Source organism: Schistocerca nitens, chromosome 4 (genome assembly GCF_023898315.1).
Source record: "Schistocerca nitens isolate TAMUIC-IGC-003100 chromosome 4, iqSchNite1.1, whole genome shotgun sequence".
NCBI classification, from domain to species: Eukaryota; Metazoa; Arthropoda; class Insecta; order Orthoptera; family Acrididae; genus Schistocerca; species Schistocerca nitens.
In genome coordinates, this window is record NC_064617.1 from 113,862,440 (window position 1) to 113,876,243 (window position 13,804).

General features: G+C 45.7%; 1 protein-coding gene across 1 annotated transcript in view; it reads right to left on the reverse strand.

The window, feature by feature from the left end:
• The window catches only part of LOC126253189 (serine/threonine-protein kinase SMG1), a 395,243-nt gene that overhangs the window by 95,751 nt on the left and 285,688 nt on the right, over positions 1-13,804 (reverse strand). The window contains exons 36-37 of the mRNA XM_049954353.1: positions 12,084-12,237; positions 10,752-10,871 (exon numbers count right to left, since the gene is read on the reverse strand). Coding sequence (XP_049810310.1) covers positions 10,752-10,871; positions 12,084-12,237 — 274 coding nt within the window. The remainder of the gene's footprint in view (positions 1-10,751; positions 10,872-12,083; positions 12,238-13,804) is intronic.

The window sequence follows — 13,804 nt, forward strand, 5'->3', positions numbered from 1 at the left end:
ACACAGTACTTCCTTCTAAGCAACCCACTGCCTGTCACAACTCGAGGCACTGGTAATCAAAAGATTAATACTAATAACATTACCAACCATGAAACCATCTCATATTTTATCAATTCATTGTTTCCCCTGTGTGGGACGGTGTAGGGGTTTCTAATGCACATCTGTCAGCAAAAAAAAAAAAAAAAAAAAAAAAAAAAAAAAAAAAAAATCAAGAAGCAATCAGATTTTTCTTTACACTAAGTACTATAAATAAGTCACTTGACAGGTCACTAATATTTGATACAATAATGTAACTGTTGTGTCATTTATTAAAAATACCAATCAGATAGTACACACACACACACACACACACACACACACACACACACACACACACACACACACACAAACCAGCTGTAATATCTAGAAGGTGGAGCCCAGTTGCCATGCCATGGGTAAAGAGTACCACATGGTGTCATGCATTAGAAGCAACTAAGTTTGTCAGCTCTGGTGAAGTGGTCTTTTCTACAGGGTTATTACAAATGATTTAAGCGATTTCACAGCTCTACAATAACTTTATTATTTGAGATATTTTCACAATGCTTTGCACACATATACAAAAACTCAAAAAAGATTTTTAGGCATTCACAAATGTTCGATATGTGCCCCTTTAGTGATTCAGCAGACATCAAGTCGATAATCAAGTTCCTCCCACACTCGGTGTAGCATGTCCCCATCAATGAGTTCAAAAGCATCGCTGATGCGAGCTCGCAGTTCTGGCATGTTTCTTGGTAGAGGAGGTTTAAACACTGAATCTTTCACATAACCCCACAGAAAGAAATCGCATGGGGTTAAGTCGGGAGAGCGTGGAGACCATGACATGAATTGCTGATCATGATCTGCACCACGACCGATCCATCGGTTTTCCAATCTCCTGTTTAAGAAATGCCGAACATCATGATGGAAGTGCGGTGGAGCACCATCCTGTTGAAAGATGGAGTCGGCGCTGTCGGTCTCCAGTTGTGGCATGAGCCAATTTTCCAGCATGTCCAGATACACGTGTCCTGTAACGTTTTTTTCGCAGAAGAAAAAGGGGCCGTAAACTTTAAACCGTGAGATTGCACAAAACACGTTAACTTTTGGTGAATTGCGAATTTGCTGCACGAATGCGTGAGGATTCTCTACCGCCCAGATTCGCACATTGTGTCTGTTCACTTCACCATTAAGAAAATATGTTGCTTCATCACTGAAAACAAGTTACGCACTGAACGCATCCTCTTCCATGAGCTGTTGCAACCGCGCCAAAAATTCAAAGCATTTGACTTTGTCATCGGGTGTCAGGGCTTGTAGCAATTGTAAATGGTAAGGCTTCTGCTTTAGCCTTTTCCGTAAGATTTTCCAAACCGTCGGCTGTGGTACATTTAGCTCCCTGCTTGCTTTATTCGTCAACTTCCGCGGGCTACGCGTGAAACTTGCCCGCACGCGTTCAACCGTTCTTCGCTCACTGCAGGCCGACCCATTGATTTGCCCTTACAGAGGCATCCAGAAGCTTTAAACTGCGCATACCATCGCCGAATGGAGTTAGCAGTTGGTGGATCTTTGTTGAACTTCGTCCTGAAGTGTCGTTGCACTGTTATGACTGACTGATGTGAGTGCATTTCAAGCTCGACATACGCTTTCTCGGCTCCTGTCGCCATTTTGTCTCACTGCGCTCTCGAGCGCTATGGCAGCAGAAACCTGAAGTGCGGCTTCAGCCGAACAAAACTTTATGAGTTTTTCTACGTATCTGTAGTGTGTCGTGACCATATGTCAATGAATGGAGCTACAGTGAATTTATGAAATCGCTTCAATCATTTGTAATAGCCCTGTAGTGCTGAAGCAGTCATTAGGTATTGTGAATGAGAGTTCTGTGTTGGTGCTGTATTAACAACAACAGCGCAGCATGTCTACACTAGATTCTAACAAAAGTGGTTGCCACTACACCAATAGTGGTTGCCACTACACCAATAGTGGTTGCCACTACACCAATAGTGGTTGCCACAACAAAAGTGGTTCACTGGCTGTGAAGATAATGTTCTGCTGCAAAATATTACTCTGAATTCGACAATAGTGAAAAACTGACAGTGCCACTGTTGTGACCAACAGAAGTTCCAGCAACAAAATGGAGGAAAGCAGATATTTTGCTCCAGGTGCAAAGAAAATTCCATTGGCTAAAACTGAACCTAGCAGTTATAAGGCGGAGCTAATGGAACTTTTAATGCTGTACAAGCCAAAAACTCCCCACTACCAGGTCGACGAACCGGTTGATGCAAAAAGACAGTTTAATTGGATTTCCTTCGTATCATGATCATTTAAATGCGACTGAGAATGTATGGGTCTAGGTGAAAAGTAATGTGACAAAACAACAATAAGTTTACACTTGGTGAGGCTGAAATGCTGACAAAAAGAAGCCATTGTAAATGTTACATCACAGGACTGGTCTCAAGTTGTCAGTCACACCAAGAAGGTAGTTGAGAAGGCATGGATTCATGAAGAACTAACGAGTTTTGAGTAATACTTAACTTCTCTCATTGCCATGTTAAATATCTACTTCTTTTGCCAAAACACAGTATAGTTTACAAATATTTATTTTGCCAGCTTTCTAATGTCGTCGAAATTGTAACAGAATCCTGAAACAGTGTATTATTAAACTAGCAACTGAGGGCAAGACATGTCAGCAGTTTCTGAAAAAGCTTAGTCTCAGTATAAAAACAAACTTACAACTTCTTCACTTATGTTGTTGCAAAATCCACAGAAATTCTCATTTCAACAGCTAACAACGGCCCTCAAAAATTACATCATTTCATTGAAAAAAAAATTGCAGTCGCTTGAATACTGTGGTAGACATGGAAGTTTCGCATATTAATCATAAGGCAAAATACTCTCCTCGTGGTTTGTTATCATTTGCCAAAATCTTGTTTCGATATCTCAAACTGTTCATACAACATGAAGGATTTACGAATATTTCATTCTGGCTATTTCAGTGGTGCACGTGTTTGTGATGAAGAGCTTTACACACATTCCATTTTCTTAAGAGTGTAGACAGACAGAAATACCTTCCAAGTTTAAAGGATCAACACATGACCTAACATGCACCACATGCAAATTCGTAGTGACACCTATTTTTCACAGCAAACTAAAAATTTCTTGCTGCAGTTTACCTAATAACAAAATATCACAGTAACTATGACCATTAACAAAATGATAGGAGTTCATCATGACGTTGACAAACAAAACTATGAGATGTGCAGGAATCAGTTTTTTACCAACTAATTTCTCAAAGTCATTAGAGAAAAATAGCAGTTCGGCAGGGTTGCATGCCTTGATGTTCACACATTCAAGTGAACTTGCCTGGTTTCATGTCAAGTAGGGTTGGCATTACTGTCACCAGCTGGCACTCTCACAAGCTCGTAACTAAGCTCCCTCCACTTGCTCCGTACTGAACTGTCAAAAGTCACAACTTATTTTAAACGTACTATAGGTGCGTATGAACAATTTTTTCCAATCAGTAAATTTTACTTGACTGACACTGAGCATCGAGCTCTGCGAAGCAGACTGTGACTGAGTGTTTGCCTGCTTAGCTGGGTGGTAACACGCTTGCCTACCATACAGCGGGCCCAGGTTCGATTCCCGGCCAGGTTAGGGGTTTTCTCCGCCCGTGGACTAGGTGGTATGTTGCCGTCATCATCTTCACTGGCATGCAATTTGCCCAATGTGGAGTTGACTGAACTAAGACTTGTACCCAGTGGCAGAATATCCCCGGTTATGTGATCATTTCTTTTTCTGTAACTGTGGGTTCACTTGACTCAGTTATTAATAATCTTCAAGTAAGTGGAAAGTGTTACACCATTACATGAACAAAAATCCCAGATTTTGCAAAAAAGTTACATAAATCTGTTGCGTGCTTCATAATTTTGTGATACTACCACAAGCCTACATCAGAGGCATCATCACACCAGTGTTTGTTCTGTAGCAATGTTGGTACTTTACTGGCAAATATGGAAGGAAGCTTCAGAACAAGCCACAAGACTTCGGAACGTTACTAACTCTCAGTCAGATTGGAAATCTGTCCAGGTGAGTATGTACACTGTCGTTTGGTTGGTTGGTTTGTTTGTGGGATTAAAGGGACCAGACTGCGACGTTCATCGGTCCCTTTTTCCAAATCCTAAAAACACCCACAGAGAATAAAATCGATGAACAGAATAGAGCACAGACGACACAGAACAAGAGAAACGTAGATAAAGACCAGACAAGACAAACTAAAATCACACAGAGTGTGACAGTGGTTGGCCGACCATAGGAACAAAAAAAGGAAATGCCAACCACCGAGAACACATTAAAAACTGAGTTTAAAACCGTAGGCCAAAGGCCAGAATCAACACAAAACAATAAAATAAAACACAAACACTCAGATTAAATGATAAAAACCCCCTGCCCGAATAAAACGTAAAACTAAGCCAGCCATAGCAGGGTCATCAGATAAAAGGGCAGGGAGCGTGTCAGGCAGTGCGAACGTCTGCCTGAACACAGCTAAAAGCGGACACTCCAATAAAATGTGCACCACAGATAAAACGGAGCCGCAGCGACACAGAGGTGGGTCCTCACGGCACAATAAGTGGCCGTGTGTCAGCCGAGTGTGCCCAAGGTGCAGCCGGCAGAGGACAACAGACTCCTGGCGGGAGACCCGAACGGACGACCGCCACACAGTCGTCGTTGCCTTGATACGACGGAGTTTGTTTGGTACGGGCAGGTTGCGCCATTCAGCGTCCCATAAATCGAAAATAGTGCGGCGTAATACTGCCCGCAAATCAGTCGCCGGGAGGCCAATCTCCAGAGGTGGTTGACTGGTGGCCTCTTTCGCCAGGCGGTCAACATTCTCATTGCCGGGTATCCCAACATGGCCTGGGGTACAAACAAAGACCACAGAGCGGCCGCAACGGTCAAGAGTATACAGGGACTCCTGGATAGCCATCACCAGGCGAGAACGAGGGAAACACTGGTCGAGAGCTCGTAAACGGCTCAGGGAATCGCTAGAGATCACGAAGGACTCACCTAAGCAGGAGCGGATATACTCTAGGGCACGAAAGATGGCGACCAGCTCAGCAGTAAAACCGCCGCAGCCAGCTGGCAATGAATGTTGTTCAGAGTGATCACCTAGAGTCAGAGCATAACCGACACGACCAGCAACCGTCGAGCCGTCGGTGTAAACAACTCCAGAGCCCTGATACGTGGCCAGGATGGAATAAAAGTGGCATCGGAAGGCCTCCGGAGGGACTGAGTCCTTCGGGCTCTGTACCAAATCGAGCCGAAGGCAAGGGCGAGGCACACACCATGGGGGCATGCGCAGAGGTGCCCGGAAAGGAGGTGGAACTGGGAAAAACCCAAGCCCAGAGAGGAGCTCTTTGACGCGTACGGCGATCGGACAACCCGACTGGGGCCGACGGTCTGGCAGATGGACGACTGACTGTGGGAACAGGACACAGTAATTTGGATGCCCGGACGAGCTAAAAACATGGGCAGCATAAGCAGCCAGTAATTGTTGGCGTCGGAACCGCAGTGGAGGGACACCCGCCTCCACTAGGATGCTGTCCACAGGGCTGGTACGGAAGGCACCAGTGGCAAGGCGTATCCCGCTGTGGAGGATTGGGTCCAGCACCCGCAACGCAGATGGGGAAGCGGAGCCATAAGCCAGGCTCCCATAATCCAGAAGGGACTGGATTAACGCCTGGTAGAGCCGTAACAGGGTAGATCGGTCGGCGCCCCAGCTGGTGTGGCTCAAGCATCTCAGAGCATTTAGATGCCCCCAACACGCCTGTTTAAGCTGCCGAATATGAGGCAGCCAAGTCAGCCAGGCATCAAAAACTACACCCAAAAACATGTGGGTCTCCACCACAGCAAGGAGTTCGTCGGCAAGATAAAGCTGCGGCTCAGGATGGACTGTTCGGCACCAGCAGAAATGCATAACACGGGTCTTGGCAGCCGAAAACTGAAAGCCATGCGCTACAGCCCAAGACTGCGCCTTGCGGATAGCGCCCTGTAGCTGATGTTTAGCAGCTGCAATGCCAGTAGAGCTGTAGTGAAGGCAGAAGTCGTCAGCATACAGGGAAGCGAAGACAGAATTTCCCACGACCGCAGCGAGCCCGTTAATGGCTATTAAAAACAGGCAGACACTTAAAACAGATCCCTGGGGCACACCGTTCTCCTGGACTCGGGAGGAACTATGGGAGGCAGTGACTTGCACGCGGAAGGTACGATACGACAGAAAATTGCGGATAAAGATCGGCAGAGGGCCCCGAAGACCCCATCCATGAAGCGTAGAAAGGATGTGATGGCGCCATGTCGTATCGTACGCCTTCTGCATGTCGAAAAAGACAGCGACCAGGTGCTGACGGCAGGCAAAGGCAGTACGAATGGCCAACTCCAGGCTCACCAGATTGTCGGCGGCGGAGCGGCCTTTACGGAACCCACCCTGAGATGGAGCCAGAGGGCCCCGTGACTCCAGTACCCAGGTTAACCGCCGGCTCACCATCCGTTCAAGCAACTTGCAAAGAACATTGGTGAGGATAATGGGACGGTAGCTGTCCACCTCCAAAGGGTTCTTCCCAGGTTTCAGAATGGGGATAACAATACTTTCCCGCCATTGCGACGGAAACTCACCCTCGACCCAAATGCGGTTGTAAAGGTTGAGGAGGCGTCACTGGCAGTCCACTGAAAGGCGTTTCAGCAGCTGACAGTGGATGCCATCTGGCCCAGGAGCGGTATCAGGGCAAGCGGCTAGGGCACTGCAAAATTCCCACTCACTGAATGGAACATTGTAAGATTCTGGATGGTGGGTGCGAAACGAAAGGCTCCGACGTTCCATCCGCTCTTTAATGGAGCGGAAGGCCAGGGGGTAATTCGCAGAAGCGGAACTCATAGCAAAATGCTCTGCCAAGCAATTTGCAATGACGCCGGAGTCAGTACAAACTGCTCCATTCAGTGAGAGTGCAGGGACGCTGACAGGGGTCCGATAGCCGTAGATGCGACGAATCTTGGCCCAGACCTGCGATGGAGTGACATGGAGGCCAATGGTGGACACATACCGCTCCCAGCACTCCTGCTTGCTTTGGCGGATAAGGCGGCGGGCCCGCAGCCGTTTGAAGGTGATGAGGTGTTCAACGCAGGGATGTCGCTTGTGACGCTGGAGCGCCCGCCGGCGATCTTTAATCGCTGCAGCGATCTCAGGCAACCACCAAGGCACAATACGCCGCCGAGGGGACCCAGAAGAACGAGGAATGGCAGAGTCGGCGGCAATAACGATGCCACGGCATCAATGTCATCACTAGAGAGAAGCTCGATAGCGGCAGTGGAGGAAAACGAGTCCCAGTCAGCCCACCTGCAAGGGCGCAGAGAAGACTGATGCTGTGGCAGTGACAGAAAGATCGGAAAGTGGTCACTACCACACAGGTCGTCATGCACTCGCCATTGGACAGACGGTAAGAGGCTAGAGCTGCAGATGGAAAGGTCAATGGCGGAGTACGTGGCATGCGCCACGCTAAAGTGTGTGGAGGAACCATCATTTAAAAGAAAGATCGAGCTGTGCTAATAAATGCTCAATGGTGGCACCTCGACCTGTCGCCACTGCCCCACCCCACAGAGGGTTATGGGCGTTGAAGTCGCCCAGTAGCAAGAAAGGTGGCGGCAATTGGGCTATCAGAGTAGCCAGGACATGCTGCGCGACAGCACCATCCGGTGGAAGGTAAAGACTGCAGACGGTAACAGCCTGTGGCGTCCACACCCGAACAGCGACAGCCTCTAAAGCTGTTTGTAGAGGTACAAATGCGCTGTGAAGAGAGTTAAGGACATATGTGCAGACGCCACCAGACACCCTTTCATAAGCTGCCCGGTTCTTATAATAACCCCGATAGCCACGGAGGGCGGGGGTTCGCATTGCGGGAAACAAAGTTTCCTGAAGTGCAATGCAGAAGAAAGGGTGAAGGCTGATAAGTTGTCGGAGCTCAGCTAGATGATGGAAGAAACCGCTGCAGTTCCACTGGAAGATGGTATTGTCCATGGCTGAGAAAGGCGTGACGGGACTGGGAAGGCAGATTACGCCGCTGGGTCACCTGCTGCCTCCGATGGAGCACCCGTGCAGTTGCTATCCATGGCGTCTGAGGGACCGGCGAGATCGAGGTCCTCAGCGGACGCAAGGATCTCCACCTCATCCTCAGACGCAGAGTTGGAAGGTTGCAGTGGGACAGGTGCCACCGCAATGTCAGGATGCTTGGGAGCCTTTTTCTTCAACTGCTTTGCACACTGTGCCTGTGGAGCGTCTGGCTGGGAGGGCCCCACTGGGTCAATCTCAGGGACGGACGACGACCGTGAAGCCCTATGACCAGCGACCGGTTGTTTCAAAAATTTGCGGGTGTCCACTTTGGCACTGGGCAAAGCCTGGGATGGGAGGGCCCCAAGGGACCCCTTCCTGGCTAGAGTAGCCGAAGAAGTCTCACGCTTCTCCGGCTAGGAAGGGGGAACGAATGTCCCCGATGGTTGGGGTGGTGTTGCTCCTGTAGTAGATGGAGCAGGAGCAACAGGGAGTGTAGTGCCCCCCACCATCAAGGGGGCAGGTGTGGTTCTCTGGCTCTGAGAGCCAACGTTGTGTGGTGCAGCTATAGGAACCGTAACAGGAGCGACAGTGGCAGCATAAGTGGACGTCATACGTACTGGATGCAGTCGTTCAAACTTACGCTTAGCCTCAGTGTAGGTCAGCCTATCCAGGGTCTTGTTATCCATTATTTTCCGCTCCTTCTGGAGAATCTTACAGTCTGGCGAGCAAGGGGGATGGTGCTCCCCGCAGTTGACACAGATGGGAGGCGGGGCACATGGAGTATCAGGATGGGATGGTCGCCACAATCGCGACATATGAGGCCGGAAGCACAGCGAGAAGACATATGGCCGAACTTCCAACACTTGAAGCACCGCATCGGGGGAGGGATATAGGGCTTGACATCACAACGGTATACCATCACCTTGACCTTCTCAGGTAACGTGTCACACTCGAAGGCCAAGATGAAGGCACCGGTGGCAACTTGGTCATCCCTCGGACCCCGGTGGACGCGCCGGACGAAATGGACCCCTCGTCGCCCTTAAGTTGGCGTGCAGCTCGTCATCGGACTGTAAAAGGAGATCTCTGTGAAAAATAATTCCCTGGACCATATTTAAGCTTTTATGTGGGGTGATAGTAACAGAAACATCCCCCAGCTTCGTACAAGCGAGAAAGGCTCGTGACTGGGCAGAGGATGCTGTTTTTATTAAGACCGACCCTGACCGCATTTTGGACAAGCTCTCCACCTCCCCGAACTTGTCCTCTAAATGTTCGACAAAGAACTGAGGCTTCACAGACACAAATGATTCCCCGTCATTTCTGGTACAGACGAGATACCAGGGCGAATATCTTTCGCTCTCATTCATAGTCTGTCGTTCCTCCCATGGTGTGGCCAGGGAGGGGAACGATTTGGGGTCATACACATGAGCCTTAAAGTGAGCTTTGGAACGCTTAGAGACTGCTGACGGCTGGCCGCCAGCGAGAGATGATGTACCACGCTTCACTGCGGGTCATCCGCCCTAATGCCACCTACTCCGACCAAGGGCCCTCCCCACGGGCACCACCCAGCCACAGCAAAGGCCACCTGGCAGGATGGCCATTGCCGGGAGTCCCGATGCCCCAGGGAGATGGGCATCCACTCCTTGGCATACGTGGGGAGTTAATGGCGCAGGCATCAGTAGAGCGACCCCTGTGTTGTCGGGGGCTACAACCAAGAGGGTACATGGCAGCCCCACCACAACGGACTGGCTACCGTGCTGGATTTTAGGTGACACGTCGTGCATGGTTTTCATCTGTGCAGAAACTGGCACTGCTCATCAGAAGGCGGAAAGTGCACGCAGGAACGGATCCATGCCCAAGAGATGGAGAGCGGGCAGGACTGCAATGCAACGACGAATAAGCTGGCGAAAGTTCTCAACGCAAGATGGACACAATGCACCAAGTAAGGCGCCCTTCCCCAATCGGCTCGCTCTTCGGAACAATCTAGAAAGATGGAGGTCAAACCCAAGAGGGGACCATCACATAAGGCCGAAACATTTGAGACTCCTTTTAGTCACCTCTTACGACAGGCAGGAATACCACGGGCCTATTCTTACCTCCGAACCCGCAGGGGGGCACTGTCGTTTTATTTGCACAAAAATAGCTTAATCTAGCTGCAACTGCAATTGCTTTTTGCACTCTACATCATTTAATACAATCATTTCTATTTGGTCAAAGCAAATTATCTTCACGAACATAATTATATTTCACCCTAACTTTCATTACAGAATATTTGGATTAAAATTATTTAACTCTGAAAAGGATGATCAAGTGAAACGTAAATTTTTGTAAAAATAAAAAGTATCACTCGAAACTGTGTTTATTTTATTGGTGGTAACCAGTTTCAGTTATTTAAACCAACATTACATCAAATTCAATAAGGAGCCAGAGTAGGGGAATCATCAAGCAGACAGGGACAGGCACCATGTGGTAGTAAAAGCAACCACTGTGAGTTTTGTTCTTCACTGAATTGGTTCTAATTATGGTTCATAAACAAGCCTGCTTTTATCACCAGTACAATTAAATCAACTTTGAGTGACACTTTTTATTAAGAAGTAAAACTGCAGAAGTTCCAGATGGATGTCAAAAACTCATCATTTTTGTAACTTACCTCAACTCCAGTTACACCGAGAGCTGTACGAATATTTGAAGTCATACGGAATGGTACATTTTCAGGCACTCTTAATGTTTTCCCTTTTTCAAAACAAACATTGTAATCAATGTGAACCACCTGCAATTAAGAAAAAATTAAAAGGAAATATTCTTTTACCATCTTAATGCTGTAAATCATACAAAAATTTATTCTGTGATAAAAATTTTAACATTCTCAAAGACTGCTGTCTCTACTCTCAAACTGAAGGAAATATGTGGGGGTTATTTACTACTTTGTAGTTTGTGTCTTCGACCCCTGGGATTTTGTAAATTTGCTGATTACAATGATACATTTATTTCAAATGACAGATAACATACCAAGTATTATATAACATGCAATATTATTCCAAGTACACCTTTTTTAAGAGGGTCAGAAGCAGATAGTGTGTCTTCATGTGGAGGATATCTTTTTCCTGCCAATTGGTAAGGGAAACAAGAGTTACAGCATGTAGTGTGGGACAGAAACATAAAGCATACTGTCAATACTGCAAAGTAGTTTCCAGTCTCCGTACACAGAATGCAACACACACTCGCATTTTATCTGCATGCCATTCTACTGAAGTTATGCTTTTGCCAGCCTTCCAACAAGTTTCACAGCCAACATCTTACAACAAATAATTCAACATATAACAGGGCCCACAATTTATTTTGCCATCCTCATATTTACAGAGCATCAGAAAATCTGAACACATCATGAATACAAAAACCAAAGACCCAAACAAGGGTATTAATTATTATCCAGAACCAACAACTTCAGTTGAGAAGCTTCTTTCAGTTTAGTAACTGACCTGAAGCAACTCTCACAAAAGTATGAAACAATGTACTGTAATCTTTGGACAATCAAAAATTAAAATAAATGGATAATTTGACCATTGAACTACTGGCACTTAAAGAGAGCTGGCAGTATTGGCAGTTTACTGATTGCTTTCAGTATTGGTACAAACTGATTTTACAGTGTTTTTTTTATAGCAAAATGTCATCATCTAGTCTCAAGAATATAAAAGTAAATATTCAAACTGCTGCTGTACAGTAATGAAACCAAAAATTCATTTTCATGAAAACTATTACAACACTAATGAGCATGGCAGAAAATAACACAGGGGAACCGTAAGTCTTTATTCCTGTTTGAAATCTCATCTATTTGTTGAAACATTATTTTTACATAAAAATTTGGGATAACTGTAATATTTACTTTTAATAACAAAGTAACACACACGCAAAATTGTGTTTTAGCGATATTTCAACATTTCACATATTTTATTTTCTTGTTATCATAATGTAACACACATACCTCTCCAGTAGAAAGATCAACAAGGACATTGTCGAGATGTCTATCTCCTAGTCCTATTATGTATCCAATAACTGACATCACTGCAACAGAATATGAATAAGTGCGAGTAGTCTGCCACCAAGCACCAGCATTAAGACTATTGCACCACAGCTCTCTGCAAATGAAATAAATAAATAAATAAATAAATAAATCACCCAAGCAGCGTAAATCGGCGTTTAACAAGCTATGAACATAATACAATGAAATTTCTACAAATAAGTTACACTATCAAATTTAAAACTAATTGTACAAATACTGAAAGGAGTAAACATAGCCACACATATATATATATATATATATATGTGTGTGTGTGTGTGTGTGTGTGTGTGTGTGTGTGTGTGTGTGTGTGTGTGTACCCGTCCTTTTTTCCCCCTAAGGTAAGTCTTTCCGCTCCCGGGATTGGAATGACTCCTTACCCTCTCCCTCAAAACCCACATCCTTTCGTCTTTCCCTCTCCTTCCCTCTTTCCTGATGAGGCAACAGTTTGTTGCGAAAGCTTGAATTTTGTGTGTATGTTTGTATTTGTTTGTGTGTCTATCGACGTGCCAGCGCTTTCGTTTGGTAAGTCACATCATCTTTGTTTTTTTATATATGATCCCTTAATCGGGCAGGTAGGTTAGAAAATTTAAAAAGGAAAATGGATAGGTTAAAGTTAGATATAGTGGGAATTAGTGAAGTTCGGTGGCAGGAGGAACAAGACTTTTGGTCAGGTGATTACAGGGTTATAAATACAAAATCAAATAGGGGTAATGCAGGAGTAGGTTTAATAATGAATAAAAAAATAGGAGTGCGGGTTAGCTACTACAAACAGCATAGTGAACGCATTATTGTGGCCAAGATAGACACAAAGCCCATGCCTACTACAGTAGTACAAGTTTATATGCCAACTAGCTCTGCAGATTATGAAGAAATTGATGAAATGTATGACGAGATAAAAGAAATTATTCAGGTAGTGAAGGGAGACGAAAATTTAATAGTCATGGGTGACTGGAATTCGTCAGTAGGAAAAGGGAGAGAAGGAAACATAGTAGGTGAATATGGAGTGGGGGGAAGAAATGAAAGAGGAAGCCGCCTTGTAGAATTTTGCACAGAGCATAACTTAATCATAGCTAACACTTGGTTCAAGAATCATAAAAGAAGGTTGTATACCTGGAAGAATCCTGGAGATACTAAGAGGTATCAGATAGATTATATAATGGTAAGACAGAGATTTAGGAACCAGGTTTTAAATTGTAAGACATTTCCAGGGGCAGATGTGGATTCTGACCACAATCGATTGGTTATGAACTGCAGATCGAAACTGAAGAAACTGCAAAAAGGTGGGAATTTAAGGAGATGGGACCTGGATAAACTGAAAGAACCAGAGGTTGTAGAGAGTTTCAGGGAGAGCATAAGGGAACAATTGACAGGAATGGGGGAAAGAAATACAGTAGAAGAAGAATGGGTAGCTCTGAGGGATGAAGTAGTGAAGGCAGCAGAGGATCAAGTAGGTAAAAAGACGAGGGCTAATAGAAATCCTTGGGTAACAGAAGAAATATTGAATTTAATTGATGAAAGGAGAAAATATAAAAATGCAGTAAATGAAGCAGGCAAAAGGGAATACAAACGTCTCAAAAATGAGATCGACAGAAAGTGCAAAATGGCTAAGCAGGGATGGCTAGAGGACAAATGTAAGGATGTAG